General features: G+C 40.8%; 1 protein-coding gene across 1 annotated transcript in view; it reads left to right on the top strand.

The window, feature by feature from the left end:
* LOC104937379 (ryanodine receptor 3) overlaps positions 1–16,963 on the top strand; it is a 108,362-nt gene that overhangs the window by 44,381 nt on the left and 47,018 nt on the right. Inside the window, exons 19-38 of the mRNA XM_027274894.1 lie at positions 208–326; positions 2,185–2,318; positions 3,468–3,709; positions 4,006–4,198; positions 7,075–7,291; positions 7,372–7,476; positions 7,709–7,711; positions 9,301–9,404; positions 10,490–10,573; positions 10,793–10,952; positions 12,640–12,787; positions 13,057–13,259; positions 13,462–13,636; positions 13,963–14,171; positions 14,261–14,460; positions 14,698–14,764; positions 14,851–15,011; positions 15,126–15,291; positions 15,941–16,027; positions 16,585–16,811. Of these exons, the coding sequence (XP_027130695.1) occupies positions 208–326; positions 2,185–2,318; positions 3,468–3,709; positions 4,006–4,198; positions 7,075–7,291; positions 7,372–7,476; positions 7,709–7,711; positions 9,301–9,404; positions 10,490–10,573; positions 10,793–10,952; positions 12,640–12,787; positions 13,057–13,259; positions 13,462–13,636; positions 13,963–14,171; positions 14,261–14,460; positions 14,698–14,764; positions 14,851–15,011; positions 15,126–15,291; positions 15,941–16,027; positions 16,585–16,811 (3,004 nt within the window). The remainder of the gene's footprint in view (positions 1–207; positions 327–2,184; positions 2,319–3,467; positions 3,710–4,005; positions 4,199–7,074; positions 7,292–7,371; positions 7,477–7,708; positions 7,712–9,300; positions 9,405–10,489; positions 10,574–10,792; positions 10,953–12,639; positions 12,788–13,056; positions 13,260–13,461; positions 13,637–13,962; positions 14,172–14,260; positions 14,461–14,697; positions 14,765–14,850; positions 15,012–15,125; positions 15,292–15,940; positions 16,028–16,584; positions 16,812–16,963) is intronic.

Below are 16,963 nucleotides of genomic sequence, written 5' to 3'. Positions count from 1 at the left end.
CAGTAGAGACACGACGAGTCTTAAAATCTGTAGAAAGATGACTCTATACATACCTCTACCTTTTTAAGTATATGGTAAAGAATGTATGAGGAGCACTGAGTGTTCCCTGTTGATCTATGGAAACTGGATGTCTCATTGACGAGTGTCCTCTGGTGTGTCTTTTTCTTCTACGGGTATTAACTAATTGATGAAATTGCGGCTCTGCAGGCATCCTGGAAGTTCTCCACTGCATTTTAATTGAGAGCCCCGAGGCCCTCAACATCATCCAGAGAGGACACATCAAATCTATCATATCGCTGCTCTACAAGCATGGACGCAACCACAAGGTGAGTGTGCTATCCCTAATGTGATGTAACATAATGACACATCTGGGCTCTGCATTTTTGTGTATAATGTGGTTGAGATATAAGAATGTTGAAGTGGTAGATAAAGGTCTTGAGGAATAGAAACCAATTACTTGTTTGTTTGTTTGTTTGTTTTATTTTTATTTTTTATAACATTATTGTTTTTATCCTTGCGATCTGCTCTGACTGTAAAGCACTTTGGGTCAACTTCTGTTGTTTTTAAATGTGCTATATAAATAAAATTGACTTGACTTGACTTGACTAAAATTACAATATAATGGGTCGAATTATAAAATTATAATGAAGTAATAAAACAATTATTTATATTCTGTAGATTAGATTAGATTAGATTCAACTTTGTTGTCATTACACAAAGTACAAGTAATGAGACCAGGTGCAAAAAGCATTGTTTAAAAGTGCAGCGTATATACATATGAGCAGAGATATATAAATAAAAGTGCAGATATAAATATGAATTATGTTATAAGATACTTACAGCTGTAGCAGCAGCAATTGCGGTAACGTAATTATAGTAACAATAATTATTAGTAATAGTTGGACGTTTTTGGCAGTGCGCTTATTTGCTTTCTTGCCTAGAGTTAGATGAGAAAATCTATAAAATACATACGTGTGTAAGGTAAGTATGGAGCAGAAATGCAGAGCCAATTAGCCTAGTTTAGCATAGAGACTAGAAAAAAGGGGGAACGGCTACCCTGGCTCTCTTCAAAGGTAACAAAATCTACCAGCACCTACGTATATCTTTGCTCACACCAGTAACTTTCTTCCCAACTGCTCCTGACCAATAAATAATCCACCACCAACCCTCGCCTTGGATAGCAAATTGTTGTTTATACACTTTGGGTTTTGTATGGATTAAACAAATGAGATATAATGTGATCATTAGTGAGCTTCAGAGGTGCTAATTGGATTGAATTTTGTCAGGCTAGCTGTTTCCCCTGTTTTTATACTTCATGCTAAGCTATGCTAATCAGCCACTGGCTCCAGACATGAGAATGGCATCAATCTTCTCATGGAACTTTTGGCACGAGAACCAGAACTTTTAACTTTTAAGTTGCATTCTGAAATAACACCAGTATCTTGGATGTTGTCATGAACTTTTAGTCAAGCAACAAAGCACACAACCACTGAAAGTGCCTGTTTATCTTGCACGCAGTCATCTCCAGTTCTTTCCTCATTAGGCTCGCCAAAATGCTTCACTGGATGCACATTCATTTCCATAACAGTTCCCTTTGGGCCTCTTTGTCACCTCTTCTTCTCTTTAGCTACTAATTCATTGTGCTTACCTTCTACCAGCATACAAACTTACATTTTTTTTGACAGAAGGCTCCTGGGGATTTGGTTGCAATGTGTCTCCATCATGAATCAATCAGTTTAACAGTGAAATTAGATCAGGAGCAGGCAGTCAGCTGGCCTTGGTCATAAATCAGCCTGAATGTATCATTTTGCAATGGTAGGAGGAGAAATGGGCCAATGATAAAGCTTAGTGTACCCTGGCCTGTCATCCTTGGATGAGTTTCCTGGGCCATTTAATTCAACAGCTTTGTTAAGCTAACATCAAAGGGATATTATTGGACATGTTTTTGCCCCCAATAAGCATCTCTGAGTAATTATGCAGTGGTTGCAAGGAAAGAGTCCCTAAAGCAGCAACCTGGACAGTGATTAGGGACAAAGATAATAAGTCATTTCTGGAAAGGTTTCATGTGCTGGGTTCATTAGGGGAAATGAGGTCAATGTGTAATCAGTTACTGGTGAACTGTTGTGCTCTTCCTCTTGATTTTTGTACTTGTTTCCCTTCCGATACCTCCCCTTTCTTTTTTAGATTCTCGATGTGCTCTGCTCGCTCTGTGTGTGCAATGGCGTAGCTGTGCGAACCAATCAGAACCTAATCTGTGATCACTTGCTGCCCAAGAGAGATCTGCTGCTGCAAACTCAGCTGGTCAATGATGTACAGAGGTTAGAAAACCATCCAAGCGCTACACCTCCTTTAGACATCATGCTTCTCATTGATCTAAATGTAAATTTGGTTAATAGTAACAAGTTAATTAAAGTCTTAGTCTATGATTAATGTACAGGTCTGGATTGCAAATCCATTGCTATTTTTCTGTGTGAGTACTTCTACTGTACTACTTACTACTGTAAAAGTACTTCTAACGTTCTTTGTAACTACGAGCTTGTAGTAGTCACTGTAGGATCACAAACTGTAACATATAATTTCAAAATATAACTCTTATTATATGAAGTATATAATACATATTTTGTAAATGTAGGTATCATCTTGTTTTATGTGTATATGCATAAATGGTAAAAGTTTCAGGGTTCCTGCAGTTGAATGGAAAATATGTGATTAACCTAGTTAAATTTTATTTTGTCATTTAGTTGCTAGTTTGTAATTTGAGGTATGAAGTGTTACTTTTGTGAAATCTTCCAAGTTTATATCATTATTAACCAGCATTTTCAGGTCCGATGTGTCTCCCATATTACATACTTTACTCCTCAGTCTAAACGGATCATATATCTGCAAGCTAATGTTAGCTTTTTCAGTGGTTCGGTTAGCTACGCAACTGTTATGTTATATAATATTTAGTAACAACTAGGAATGAGCAAATATATACAATTATCTGTATCTATTCAATCAGCTAAATTATCTGTACCCATAAATGTACTCGGAATGGGCGGGGCATATAAAACGACTTGTCCAGTATGGACTATATAGACTTAATAACATACCATGTGTGCCCAGCCATCCGGTGATGGTTTGGACAGTGAAATTGTGCTTGACCTTTAAATCACATATTACCATTTTACTTTTACCCTTTGTACAATGAAAAGAAACATTCTGTTGAGGTCATTTTAAATCAAATCACAAACATTTCTTTGGCTCATTTTCTTGACACTATGAAAAGATTTGCTTTTCTCTGCCTTGTTTTAAATTATCAACACCTTTGAGGAACTCCCTGAACCAAATATATTAGAAGCTAATTGAATTATCTTGTCCCAAAGCCAGACTTTTTCATTAGTTTTAAGAAAAAAAAAAAACATATTACAACTATCTCACTTCCTCTGAGTGATAATTAATGGTTTCATGTTTCACTTCATTCCCAGTATGAGACCGAACATCTTCCTCGGGGTGAGCGAGGGCTCAGCACAGTACAAGAAGTGGTATTATGAGTTAATGATTGACCAGGTGGACCACTTTGTGACCAGCGAGCCCTCACACCTGAGGGTGGGCTGGGCCAACTCTAAAGGCTACGCTCCCTACCCGGGAGGCGGAGAGGGTTGGGGAGGAAATGGAGTCGGGGATGACCTCTACTCGTTTGGTTTTGATGGACTCCACCTCTGGTCAGGTCAGTGGGACGAAGAAATTTCTGTGTTTGTGCGTAACTCACCTCATATCATAATCAGTTAATGTATTAAAGATGAGTGGTAACCCTGGGCTACAGCCAGGTTGTGTCTAGACAGAACCAGTACCCTGCAGGGACGATCTCCTTGCCCAGAGTGTGTGTAACTGTGTGCATTCGTGTGTACAGATATGTGTGTTCAATCCTGTGTGTGTGTGTGAGAGATAGACGTGATCTGTGCCAGCATCACTCACTGGGTCATATTTCACATAACTGTGTGTGTGTGTGTGTGTGCCGAACAGGTCGTATCCCACGAGCGGTTGCATCCATGAACCAGCACATCCTGACCTCAGAGGATGTGGTGAGCTGTTGTCTGGACCTGGGTGCTCCCAGCATTTCTTTCAGGATCAACGGACAGCCTGTTCAGGGCATGTTTGAAAATTTCAACACAGACGGGCTCTTCTTCCCTGTTGTCAGCTTCTCTGCAGGGGTTAAGTGAGTGTTTATTTGTTTTCTCTTGTGTGTTGTCTGAGTCGAACAGACTCCCTGAACTTCCTGGATGATGAATGAGCTATGCAGAAACGCAGATCAGATGAGACAGACAAGCTCAAGCCAGAATAGAAATATGCAGCGTACATATACTGTGTATACCGCACACCTACACTCACACAAACACTGTCTGCATGAAATCCATCTAATCCACCTTCTCATCCTGGTCCAAATTCATTAATCCTCAAGGCCCTGAGATTGTACACAGGTAAAATTGGCTGGCTTCATATTTTGCTCTGTAACCATGGTGACCACAGATAGCGTGATTGACACGACTTTGAAATGGAATTTCAAGCTCCAGCAGTTTTTCCATGATTCCATGATTGACTCTTGACATTGTGGAGCAAAGCAGCATTTTGCAGTACCAGCTTTTTACTCTTTGAAGCCCAGAGACGGTTGACACCGAGAGACTACTCTGATTTTATTTGGCCCTGTAAAGCTGTGAATTCAATCCTTATTGCCTGATGAAAACGAATTCTCGTAATGTAATAGCATACCTGACGGTTTTTGAGCAGTGCAGAGGGAATTGAGAGTTGCATGTGATTCAGCAACTTGTGTTTCATAAAAGAGTCAGGGTCCAAAGATGCTGGATGTCCTGTTAATTCATCTTCTGTGGCTATTTAGATTTTGTTTCATCACTGAGAAATGATGCTTTGAGCTAAATGCTAACGTGGCGGACGCTAAGGCTGTGTGCTCAAACAAGCCATTTGTAATGGCACCTACCTGTCAATCAAAGCGGCCATGCTGTTAATTATGCATAACTTTAAACCTAAAACTTTAAATATAATTTGAACGAGTGAGTTAAAAAAAATTCACACTCAGTTGTCCTCAACAGCGAAATTAGCTACAGAGACCAGAACAGTTTTTTGTACCAGGCTGTACACATGTTTATTTCTGCTGTGAAGTTGGGCATTTTAATATAGGGTCTCTTATGGAGATGAACTTGTTTTGTATCCAGCCTCAAATGGCCAGTTGAGGAACTGCAGCTCTTGGCATTTCTGCATTGGCTTCACGTCATAGCCACGGATGTTCCCGCTTGGTGTTAACTAGATATAATGTTTCATTGTTCACCGTCTTTGGTATACAGTTGTCCCTCGTTTATCGCGGGGGATACGTTCCCGCAATAGACGAAATCCGCAAAGTAATCAGCTTTATTTTTTACAATTATTATACATGTTTTAAGGCCGTAAAACCCCTGACCGCACACTTTTATACACTTTTTTTTCCCATTAACATTTTCTCACATTTCTCTCTTATTTAAACACTCTCAAAGTGTAAACTTTCGCAGATTTAACAAAAATAAGTACAATACTTTTTCTGCGATGGTTAGCATCTTCCTCTGCCTTTCGGGTGCGACCACAGGTGCCTTTTCCCTTGCAGTTCGTTTCATCGACATTATGGGTTTTTTGGGGTAGAAAAATTGCAAACATACAGCACTTCAGAGTCACACTGCTAGCGACTGAACATTTATGTAAATCTGGCGAGCCGAACGCATTTTGTACAGTACTCGCTTAGCTAATCAGGACGCAGAACACAATGCGCGTTCATACTGTACAATACGCTGTAAAAAAAAGCATGCAAAATTACATTTAAAAAATCCGCGAAACAGCGAGACCGAGAAAGGTGAACTGCGTTATAGTGAGGGACAACTGTATTAGCACACTTATAATAACATGATAGCATTAACACAAAATACAGCTGAGGCTTCTTTGAATGTCATTAGTTTTGCAGGTGTTTCCTTTGCTAGCAGTTAAGACATTTCAATAGAAAAAACAAAAACCTCATGGTGGCGCTTGAGGAAAAGTCAGGGGATCATCTGTGATACTAACTTAGCTAAAACGTAAAGCAAAATGACGGTTGTTTACCATTTTTCTGTCTCTGATATCATTTCATACCACATTTAATAGCTTTTTTTAGTACAAATGACTTGAAGATTAGAAAAACTCCATGACAACAGTGTCTAAGCTCTCTCCAAACAGAGGTTTTTCAGTTTTCAAACTGTAGTAGTAACCACAGGTTTCAGAGGTGGGAGTTGGTGCTCAAGTGTCAACCTGCCCTTCTTTTCTTCTTAATTTAGTTCAGCAAACCCCCTGCAGTCACTGACACTGCTAACTTCACTGCTGGCTCTGGGAGTGTGTAGAAAACCATCTTCCTCAGTACAACAATACAGATGATGTCGCTAGATTCCAAATCAGAAAGCTATTATAATTATTTTATGCTATCATAACATCTAAAAATCCATAAACCACAATCTAACTATCGAGTCAAATGACTGTCAGCTTGTGTTTCATCATCTATTGATGATTCGCAGATTAAACGTCCAGCATTTCGTCTGTTAAGTGCCAACTTCTAACCACTCTTGTGTGTGGGTTATGACACCTCGGTGCTCTCCACGAATTTAAACGCGCCAAAAAAATGACCGCTTCACATCTTTCACTCCTCAATAATTGAGGGCTGCAGTCAGAATGAGCTTAGTTGCGTCATAACTACTACTTGAATGGCTATTTTTGGACGTCCTCAGGAGAGCCTCTTCACAGTGATGGCCTAAGACGTTTTTTTTTCCAGTCTCAGAGCTCAACGTGCCCCTGTTGGGGCAGAGCCTGGAACAGATTGAAGAGGGGAAAAATTTAGCTGCATGGTTGTTGTTTTTTTTCCACTGGCTGCTTCGTTCATTAATAGTTGTCTGATTATCACTTATGATTAAAAATAGAGTTTATATTTCACACTTTTCCCCCTTGTTAATTAACTATTTTTTCTCCTGCTATTTTGTGTGTAGAATAATAGAATAAACACACAGGTGACCAACTTTTCTATCTCTTTAGGGTACGTTTCCTGTTGGGCGGCCGACATGGTGACTTTAAATTCCTGCCTCCATCGAGTTACGCTCCGTGTTATGAAGCCCTGCTGCCAAAGGAGAAGATGAAGGTGGAGCAGGTGAAAGAGTACAAGAGGGATGTAGATGGAGTCCGAGATCTGTTGGGAACAGCACACTTCTTGTCGCAGGCCTCCTTCATCCCCACACCTGTTGAAACTAGCCAGGTAAACTAACAGGAGGAGAGTACAGTGTTGATTCCTGAAACCTGAGACTGACTTTTTTTTTTTCATGTCTGTTTCCTCAGATTGTTATGCCACCTCATTTGGAGAAGGTTCGAGACAAGCTGGCTGAGAACATCCATGAACTATGGGGCATGAATAAAATTGAGCTAGGCTGGTCGTACGGCAAGGTGAGGAATACGGTTATTAACAAAATCCTCACTCTGGATCCAGAGATAAAAAGCATAATCCATACATTGTATCATGTTTGTGAAGAAATCACAGTTACACATTTTCTTAACGAGTTTGAGTTAAAGACCAGCTTGAATTGCATTAGTTGTTAGCAGTATTAGAACTGAATCATCAAAAGCCTGTACGTCATCTTGCTTTCTCTTTTATAATTTGCGGTTCACACCAAAAAAGAGGGTAAGTGGAAAGAAACACTCATTTTCCATGTTTGATGCTTTTCATACCATTCATTTAGACGCTTCACTTCAGTCTGTTTGTAGGTAGCCGAGTCATTGTGTCCGTGTCTTATAGTATAAGTCATGAAATACAAAGTATTGTTTCTCCAAAGGGCAGAACAGGTTGTTTTGGCAATTTCAGCGTAGCAATAAACCAAAATGGGAAAGCTTGTATTTGAATTGTCTGCATTTAGTTTCTGATCTTGTAAAAGTCAGTTAAATGACTCTTTAAAAACAGAATCTGTCATCCAAATGTAACCCAATGGTTGCTTCTTTGACGCAGTTGGACATTTTGGGAAAAATGCTTGTCTGTTTTCATGCTGAGTTAAACCAGAAGACCAATATCTTGGCTTGGCCTAGCTTAGTTTAGCTTATTGTAATAACTTGAAGCATTGCCTTAGCTGTACAGGGACAGTCGACAGTGCTTGCACAGGTTTAACAGACAAATTTCTCAACTAGAAGATGGCTAAGTGTATTTCCCAGATTCTCCAATTATTCCTTCAAAATGTGATGAAAAGTACAGTGTATGTTATATTTATATGTCACTATACCAGCAATATATATGGACCAAAACATTCATAGTCTGTCCTTTTTGTCCACAAAGGACTGAGTGTGGTTTATTGTACGTAAATAAAGAATAACGCCAAAGTGACCTGATTTGCCCTTAAATGAAACAGATGACAACACAAACAACAATATGCAACACAGCTCTTATGTCTATAATACAAACATGCATATCAGATCATATTATTATTTTTTCTTATTTAAGCTCAGCTCAGGAGGTCAGCAGCTCTAACAACGTGGCAAATAGTGGTAACATGTTGAGAGATAGCCACTGTGCACATAGTATTAGATGTGGTTCCACTGCAGCTCATTAGTAGTTCATTGTGATTAATTACAGCAGCAGTCACATTAGATGCGGTACATCAGAGGGAATAGGCAAAGTATCGTTATTATTATTTAGCTCCTTTTTTATTTATTCATCGTTTGTTCCACAACTGTAACTGTAACCTGTAAGAGACGAGACTTCCCGTAGAGTTCTTGTACTATTTACAAAAGAGCTGGCTGGTGTTCATTGGACCACACACACACACACACACACACACAGCTGCATATCTGTACACAGCCCTGCATGTTTTCTTGGTAAACATCCGCCATTGCCATGCCGCCTCCTCAGAGCAGCATTGCCAAAGGGATTATTTGGCATAAGGTGCAGCCTCGAGAGAGGCCTTTCACCTCTCACTTGGTATTCCAGTCGCACACCTTTGTATCTACCTCAAGAAAACATGCTCCTGTGTTCCTCCTTCATAACATGTTCACTAGAGTAGACTGTCGTATCACTGCAACCAGTAGCAGCCTGTATTTAAACCACATCCCCCCTCTCCTTGTTGATTCACAACGCCACTGACTTATAAGGCAGTGTATTTCATATGCATATATTATATTTTATATAAACTTGGTGTACATACATATTGAGTTACTGCAGACCAAAGTTGCAGACAACAAAGGAAGGTTGAAATATTGTTTCTGTGCCTGTTCTGTCTCTCATAGATTAGGGATGATAATAAGCGGCAGCATCCGTGCCTGGTGGATTTCTCCAAGCTGCCAGAAACCGAAAAGAACTACAATCTGCAGATGTCAACTGAAACTCTGAAGTACGTTGCGCAGTATGGATTGATTTTCGTCGCGGTACTTTGGTTTTTGAAGAAGAAAGAGTGCCGGGTAACGGAGTCAAAAAGAGGAACAGAAAGATTCATTACAAGCAAAAAGTTTTTTGCGTTTGTTTTGAAGTGTGTTAATGAGCATTAACTATGAAGATTACATGCACGTGAACGGAGGTATAAACCCTAGTTAAGACTAGTTTGGTCAGCCAATCTGATAGTACAGTCTAAATACTAACATGTACATGTGGATTACAGTGTATTTGATGCTTGGTCATGCATCAGACTCTGTATAACTGCATTTAACAGCGGGACAAACAAACAAACAATACTGTGCACTGAATGCGTAACCAAATACAAGATCATTGTTATAATTTTGCCTCTAAAAACCAATTTACCCATTGCTGTATTTATATTTTGTTTCCACAGAAACCTATACCTTCCATGAAAGCCCCAATTTGAGTCTAATGTATAGCAGCTATCATGTCAATGTCTAAAAAATGATATGTCATCACCTAGAGTCTAAACGTTTAGACTCTAGGTGATGACAGGAGGAGAAATTTCCATTTCCTGTGTTGCACAGCCAAACAAGTCTTCCTGGTCTGTTTCCACTCATCAGCACTCTGCACAACACTCGTTTCTGCCCATAAAGGTCCCAGTGAGACTTATTACAAGTGCTTTACATAAATGCTATTTAAACGATATAGGAGAACATCGGCTTTATTGTGATTAATCTTTATCTGTGGCAGTGGCAGACACATCTAGGTGACACTGATGGGTTCCTGAGTGACATCAAACTCATTTTTCCTGTCACTTTGTCCTATCACAAGGTGTGAAGAAAATTTGTCAAAAGCTCTTCACACCCAGTGCATTCCTTTGGGTATTCTTTGGCCTTTTTTTTTCTCCTGACAGATTAGGACATGCACAATTTAACCCATCACTGCTCCACCTGAACACTCCCAACCCTACTATTGCTACTGCTACTGAGTCTACATGGGCTATTAAGATTTGGATTAAACATAATCCGCAGACAAGCTTTGTTCATTCACTCATTTTGTGTTGTGTTTTTTTTCTCACAGGACTCTGCTGGCGTTGGGCTGTCGTGTAGTTCAGGTCAATCCAAATGCTGAGAGTTCCCTCAAAAAAATAAAACTCCCTAAGAAGTAAGTGAGCATGCTCATATGTTGGGCCTTTCTATAGGAGAAGCATAATGAAATTATAAATCAAAATGTGTGTAAGCCCAGTCTATCATCATCAGAAAATGTGTTACTGTATGTACTGCCTCAAAGATTTATATCAGGCTATAAATGTGGGTAAACTAGTCCTCGTGGATTTACTCTTTATTACTTCCATATCTGAGGGATAATGTGTTTTTCCTACAGCTATATGATGTCCAATAGTTATAAGCCATCTCCTCTGGACCTGTCTGACATCAAACTGACTCCAGGTCAGGAGTTGCTGGTGGACAAACTAGCAGAGAATGCACACAATGTGTGGGCCAAGGACCGCATCAAACAGGGATGGACCTATGGCATACAGCAGGTATGCTGGATGTATTCATGTATGGTTTGCTGGGACCAAAACAAATGTTTATTTTGGTGGGGGAAAAAATCTCACAAGAATAATACTGTATTATTTATGTGCTCAGATTCTTCTTCATGGTTCATTTATTCACCTCCCATACAGTCTATACCCTATAGGTGCGCAAGTCAGACGGTTTGTTTGGCCTGACATTTCACAGCTATATGTCAGCATCCAGCCAGATGTTCTGCAGTAAAAGGGCAGCGAGGCGTAGAACATATTGTGAAGAACACACTCGTCTTATCTCATCTGTTGAATGAAGAAGTGCAAGAACTGCACACACTGACTGCTTGCTTTTTGGTGATCTGGATTTTGGTTCTGGTTTTAGATAAATCACACTCTCCTGAAATCACAAATTCTCCACTGCTATCCCATGAAAACTATGTAATTCAGTGCAATATAATGCAAAATATTGCTACATTAAGTGAGTGAAGGTTCATTCAGTGTGTCCTATTTTGTTAATAGTGTGGAAAGAATCACCTATTGATTCAGAGTAAGCAGCAAATATACAATTTAGAAGACACTTCATGTGTTTTTCCATTTGACTGTTTTGCCATTCTGACCAGTATAAGCAGCTATGTTTTACGCATTGTACACATGCATCTGTATTTGACCTTTTAAAGTCCATATAAAGGCAAATCTGAGATTTCTTTCAAAATACATTAAATATGTTGGAAAACAGTTGCTGAAAACGTGAAATGACTTTGAATGATATATTACTGAAATGTGGAGTTAAAGATTAAATCCAGGATTTTGTGGGCGGTCCTAAAGGGTGGCTCGATGACACGCTGAGGCCACCCTAAACATAGACCTCGAGCCTCTAGCAGAGAGGTAGAGATTATTTCATCTCACTCAGTGTGTTTCAAAGATAGTCATGTAATTTTCTGAACTCATCTGACATGTTTCAGTTGCTTCAAAATTGACTGCTCCCATGAGTGGGTGTGGCTTCAGTACATTCAGCAGACACGCCCCCACAGTCCTGGACCTGAGAATACTGCTCATTTTTACCTGATTTTGACACCTAATTTCATAAACTTTTCAATATTTTTAATCATTAAAATTTGGCTTGGTGGTTAATAACACTTTCTCCTTTGGACTGACAAACTCAGAACACAAATGTATTCTTACTTTAAACAGACTTTAACTGAACTTACCTGTGAGACTTTACCTTGATGAAACACTGGAAAGCAGATATTTGTCCATATTCTCTGCACAGTTTGTACATTAAAGGTTGTTTTGATAACATGAGGTCAGGTAACTGACTAGCACTTGTCCCAAGGTTTTCATTTAAGCCTTTTAGTGATATCAGGGAAAGCTCCTATGAGAGACCAAACAAACAAGCCTGTGATCTTTATAACTAGCACAACAAATCAGCTTAAGTGGTATTAATATGATACTTCCATGGTTGCTCCTCGGCCCCCCGGTGGGAATACTACTATGGGAAATGACACAGGAAGTGATGGGCAGCAGTAACCCAATGGCAATAAATGGCCAATTAACGTCTCAATTACAGAGGCTGACAGCACAGTTGTAACAAACACAACAGTTGGCTCCCTTAAGCCGATCTACAATTGCTGAGATAGGTGGGAATGTGCTTGCTGCAAATGAGTGCATAAAATTTTCCCTGACTTGCCTCTTCACCCTGCAGGATCTGAAGAGTAAGCGCAACCCTCGCCTGGTTCCCTATGTTCTGCTGGACGAGCGCACCAAGAAGTCGAACAGGGACAGCCTGAGGGAGGCTATCCGCACTCTGATTGGCTACGGATACAACATTGAACCTTCAGACCAAGAAGGCGGTGAGTTTGACTCGTACAAGCATTCAAATGATACAGTAGGCGATTGTAACAAAGAATGGGAGCAAATGTTATGACAAGTGTGACATAATTTTACAGTCCAGATAAAAGATTTTTCCTCCCACAAGCTTTCAGTTTACGGTGAAGAAGAATAAGGGTGTGAAATGTGCAAACTGGTGTCCAATTAATGGTTCCATTATTCATTTGTTGGAGGGGATTTTGGATGGTACAATCTACAAGCTGACACTGCATCTGTCCCTTCCACCCAGTAGGACAAGTGGTGGAGCGGCTCAGCATCGACAAGGTCCGCTTCTTTAGAGTAGAGAGGACGTACGCGGTAAAGACCGGCAAGTGGTACTTTGAATTTGAGGCTGTGACGGGAGGAGACATGAGAGTGGGGTGGGCCAGACCTGGATGTAAGCCAGATGTGGAACTTGGCACAGATGAACTCGCTTTCGTCTTTGATGGATACAGGGTGAGCTGTCAACCAGCCGTAAATCAAAGTATTCATTTGCATTGTGTGCTGTGATTCATGTTGATTATTCCACAGATAAAGATCTATCCAAGATCTATTTTAACTTGTTTGTAATATTGTTAAGTGTCATTATTTTGTAATTTATTGTCGCATACATGCTGTAATCTTCCCCTGAGTGTTTCACTGTATGCTTGCACTGTAGGGTCACTGTCTGAACATGGGCAGCCGTTTATTTGGGCGGTGCTGGCACGCTGGGGATGTGGTGGGCTGTATGATCAACATGGAGGACAAGTCCATGATCTTCACCCTCAATGGAGAGATCCTCATCACCACCAAGGGCTCCGAACTCTGCTTCACTGACTTTGAAACTGAGGATGGTAAGAAAGCGTGCGGTAACATAGCCAGTTGTAGAAGGTCATGGAGTGTTAGACTGATAAGGTGATTGTAGAAAGTGTTGCTGGTCATTGTTTCACATGCAGACCAAAGAGCATTAACTGAGAATGACCACTCTAGGGTTATAAGTGAAAAATAAGTGGCTTCCTGTAACGAAATCACCCTTATTTAATGTGACGCTTCTAAATTGCCTTTTTGAAAAAGCTGGATTGATTTCCTCCTGCTGTGTGTGTTCTTAGAGGCTTTTAAATCTCTCCTCACTCTGCTTCTCTTCCTTCTTCCTCCTCTTTGCCCTATGGCTGTCCTTCAGGGTTTATTCCAGTCTGTAGTCTCGGCCTGTCTCAGGTGGGTCGCATGAATCTGGGGAAAGACGCTAGCACGTTCAAGTACTACACCATGTGTGGCCTTCAGGAAGGATTTGAACCCTTTGCTGTCAACATGAACAGAGAGGTCACCATGTGGTTTAGCAAGCGCCTGCCTACTTTCATCAACGTGCCGAAAGACCACAACCACATCGCAGTAAGAACAAAAGCAGCTGGTTCAGTTGTCTGTATACAAAAACAGAATTTGTGATTGTATGAATGTAAAGACTTTCTTCTTATTTTCAGGTAACCAGGATTGATGGCACCATCGACAGCCCCCCATGTCTAAAAGTCACCCACAAGACATTTGGCACCCAGAACAGTAACGCTGACATGGTGTTTTGTCGTCTCAGCATGCCTGTAGAGTTCCACTCCATCTTCAAATCCAGTCCCGTTGTAGACATGAATGGAGTCCACGAGGAAGACACCCTTAAAGTCAAACACAGGTACTCATTTCCTCAGAATCATGAATTTACACCATAGTGCAAGAAGCTCTTTTAAATGCATTATAGTTGCCACGTTTTTTAACCGCCGATCTACTTTTAGATTATTGTGTCAAAACATTTGAAGTAATGCGGTTAAAGATGTTTGGCTCATCAGACGTCTAAGCTTTAAGCATACTCAGAACTATCCGTCAACTGGTCTGTGCTTGATTATCACCTGTGGAATGTGGTTTCTGATAGATATCCATTGAGATCTGTGAGGCACAGTGATGAAAGTAGACGAGTGGACTACAGCAGCATCACTACGGTACTGAGTCATTTCTTTTTGGATAGAGTACCATTTGGTTGCAACACCTGCAGTGTTGGCTAAGTCTTACTCTTATGTCATTTCAGTACTACCACTCGGTAAGGGTCTTCGCTGGTCAGGACCCTGCCGGTGTGTGGGTTGGATGGGTTACCCCCGACTACCACTACTATAGCAACAACTTCAACCTCAGTAAAAACCGAACAGTCACCGTAACCCTGGGAGACGAGCGAGGGCGAGTTCATGAGAGGTGATTTTTAGGCAAACTCCTTTTGCAGCCGTTTTCCTGTGTTTGAACATGGCCAATTGGTTTATAACACACTATAATGTAGTTTCAAGCTGATTTTATTCATGTCTACTACAGTGTGAGGAGGAGTAACTGCTACATGGTGTGGGGTGGTGATGTGACCAATGCTGCTCACGCCTCGAGTCGCAGCAATGTGGACCTGGAGATTGGCTGTGTAATAGACTTGGCCACCGGCCTGCTGACATTCACCGTCAATGGCAAGGAGATATCCACATCCTATCAGGTACTCGGCACATGTTGCCCTCCTTCACTTTGAGAATCTACAATTAAGCGCTCTATTATTATCATTGGACAACCTGAAGGAATGATGATGCAGTGAAAAAAACATGTTCTGTATAAATATTTAATTTGTTTTGGGCTGTTTTCAAACTTTGTAAGGACTTGCAGAACATTCAAGGTTACTTGTTGAGCTTGCTTGTGATTTTAGCTGTTCACCATTCATTAATGCATCTATCCACCTGTAAGTCATTACCTGTCTAACTGTCCATCCCCTCTTCTTTCCATCAGTCTGCACTTTATTGTGTTGACCTTGAGAGTAACTCGTCTTCCCTCTTTGCATATTTTCCTGACAGAGTACTGACGTCTGTATTTGCCTAAATCTTACAGAACCTTTCAAAGGGTATAATCTTCTTATGTTCTTCCTCACTGAAACTCTCTGAGGGCGCTGAGTCATCCCTCCAGCCCGACACTCTTGAACGATCATGCGCACACACACACACACACACACACATGCACACATTAAGAAGTGGAGTTTCACGAAGCATCATTAAGCTGCTTCCCGCAAGTCATACTCTCCTGGTGCTACTCCGGCTTTTCATGTGTACTTCCTGTTTGGACCTGTTATTAACTTGCTGCTCTTTTCTCTGCTGCAGGTGGAACCAAACACCAAGCTTTTTCCTGCTGTGTTTGTGCGACCCACCAGCCCTAACCTCTTCCAGTTTGAGCTGGCTAAAATAAAGGTACATGTGTTATTGCAACAACCTAGTAGCATGCATGACTGCTGCGATATAACCGTGCACAAGAAAGAAACTTGAATATTCCAAACACACACACACAGTGTTGGTATTTTAACCTTAGTCTACCTCACAATATGTTTAGAGATGCAGACCACACACAGGATTATGCAGCAAAACGCCCTCCAGCTTGGTCTGCTAGCCTAATATTTTACCAAAGCACCAAAGTTACTGAGAGCTTCAACGACAAGTATTTGTGTCAGATGTTTGGAGGAGAAAAAAAAAAAGAGAAGCTTGTGTGACTAAGCAGAAACGGGGTAGCACTGAAACAACAGACATGATTAATAACTCACAAACAGACTGTGACTGTCCTCTCTCACAGTGTCATTTGTTCATGCAGTTCAAAATGACTTTCCGTTTCAGAGCAGGAAGTCGTGTGTCTTTTTTTTTACTGTAGCAAAAAGCAAAAGGTGACAACTAAGTGTACAAACTCTTTTAACAGCTTCTTTGGCATTGAAAAAATTGTTCCTCACTCTGTCCATGTTGATGTTTGCCCTCTCCAGAACGCCATGCCTCTGTCTTCAGCCATCTTTAAGAGTGAACATAAGAACCCGGTGCCCCAGTGTCCACCCCGTCTAGATGTGCAGACCATCAGTGCTGTGCTGTGGAGCCGCATGCCCAACACCTTCCTCAAGGTGGAAACAGCCAGGGTCAATGAGCGACACGGCTGGGTGGTCCAGTGTGTGGAGCCTCTGCAGATGTTGGCTGTACATATACCTGAGGAGAACAGGTACAGTACATGGCTGAGTATGTTTACATGATCTTTCAGTGGGTTATAGTTAGTGAGATTGATACCACTCACAAAACATCAAGCCATTAGTTTAGTTTAGTATAAAGACAGCTCTCTGTAAAACCATAACTACGAATTAAACTGACAATATG

The sequence above is a fragment of the Larimichthys crocea genome, chromosome XXIV, assembly GCF_000972845.2.
Source record: "Larimichthys crocea isolate SSNF chromosome XXIV, L_crocea_2.0, whole genome shotgun sequence".
Lineage (NCBI taxonomy): Eukaryota > Metazoa > Chordata > Actinopteri > Sciaenidae > Larimichthys > Larimichthys crocea.
This window is presented reverse-complemented; position numbering and strand designations above follow the sequence as displayed.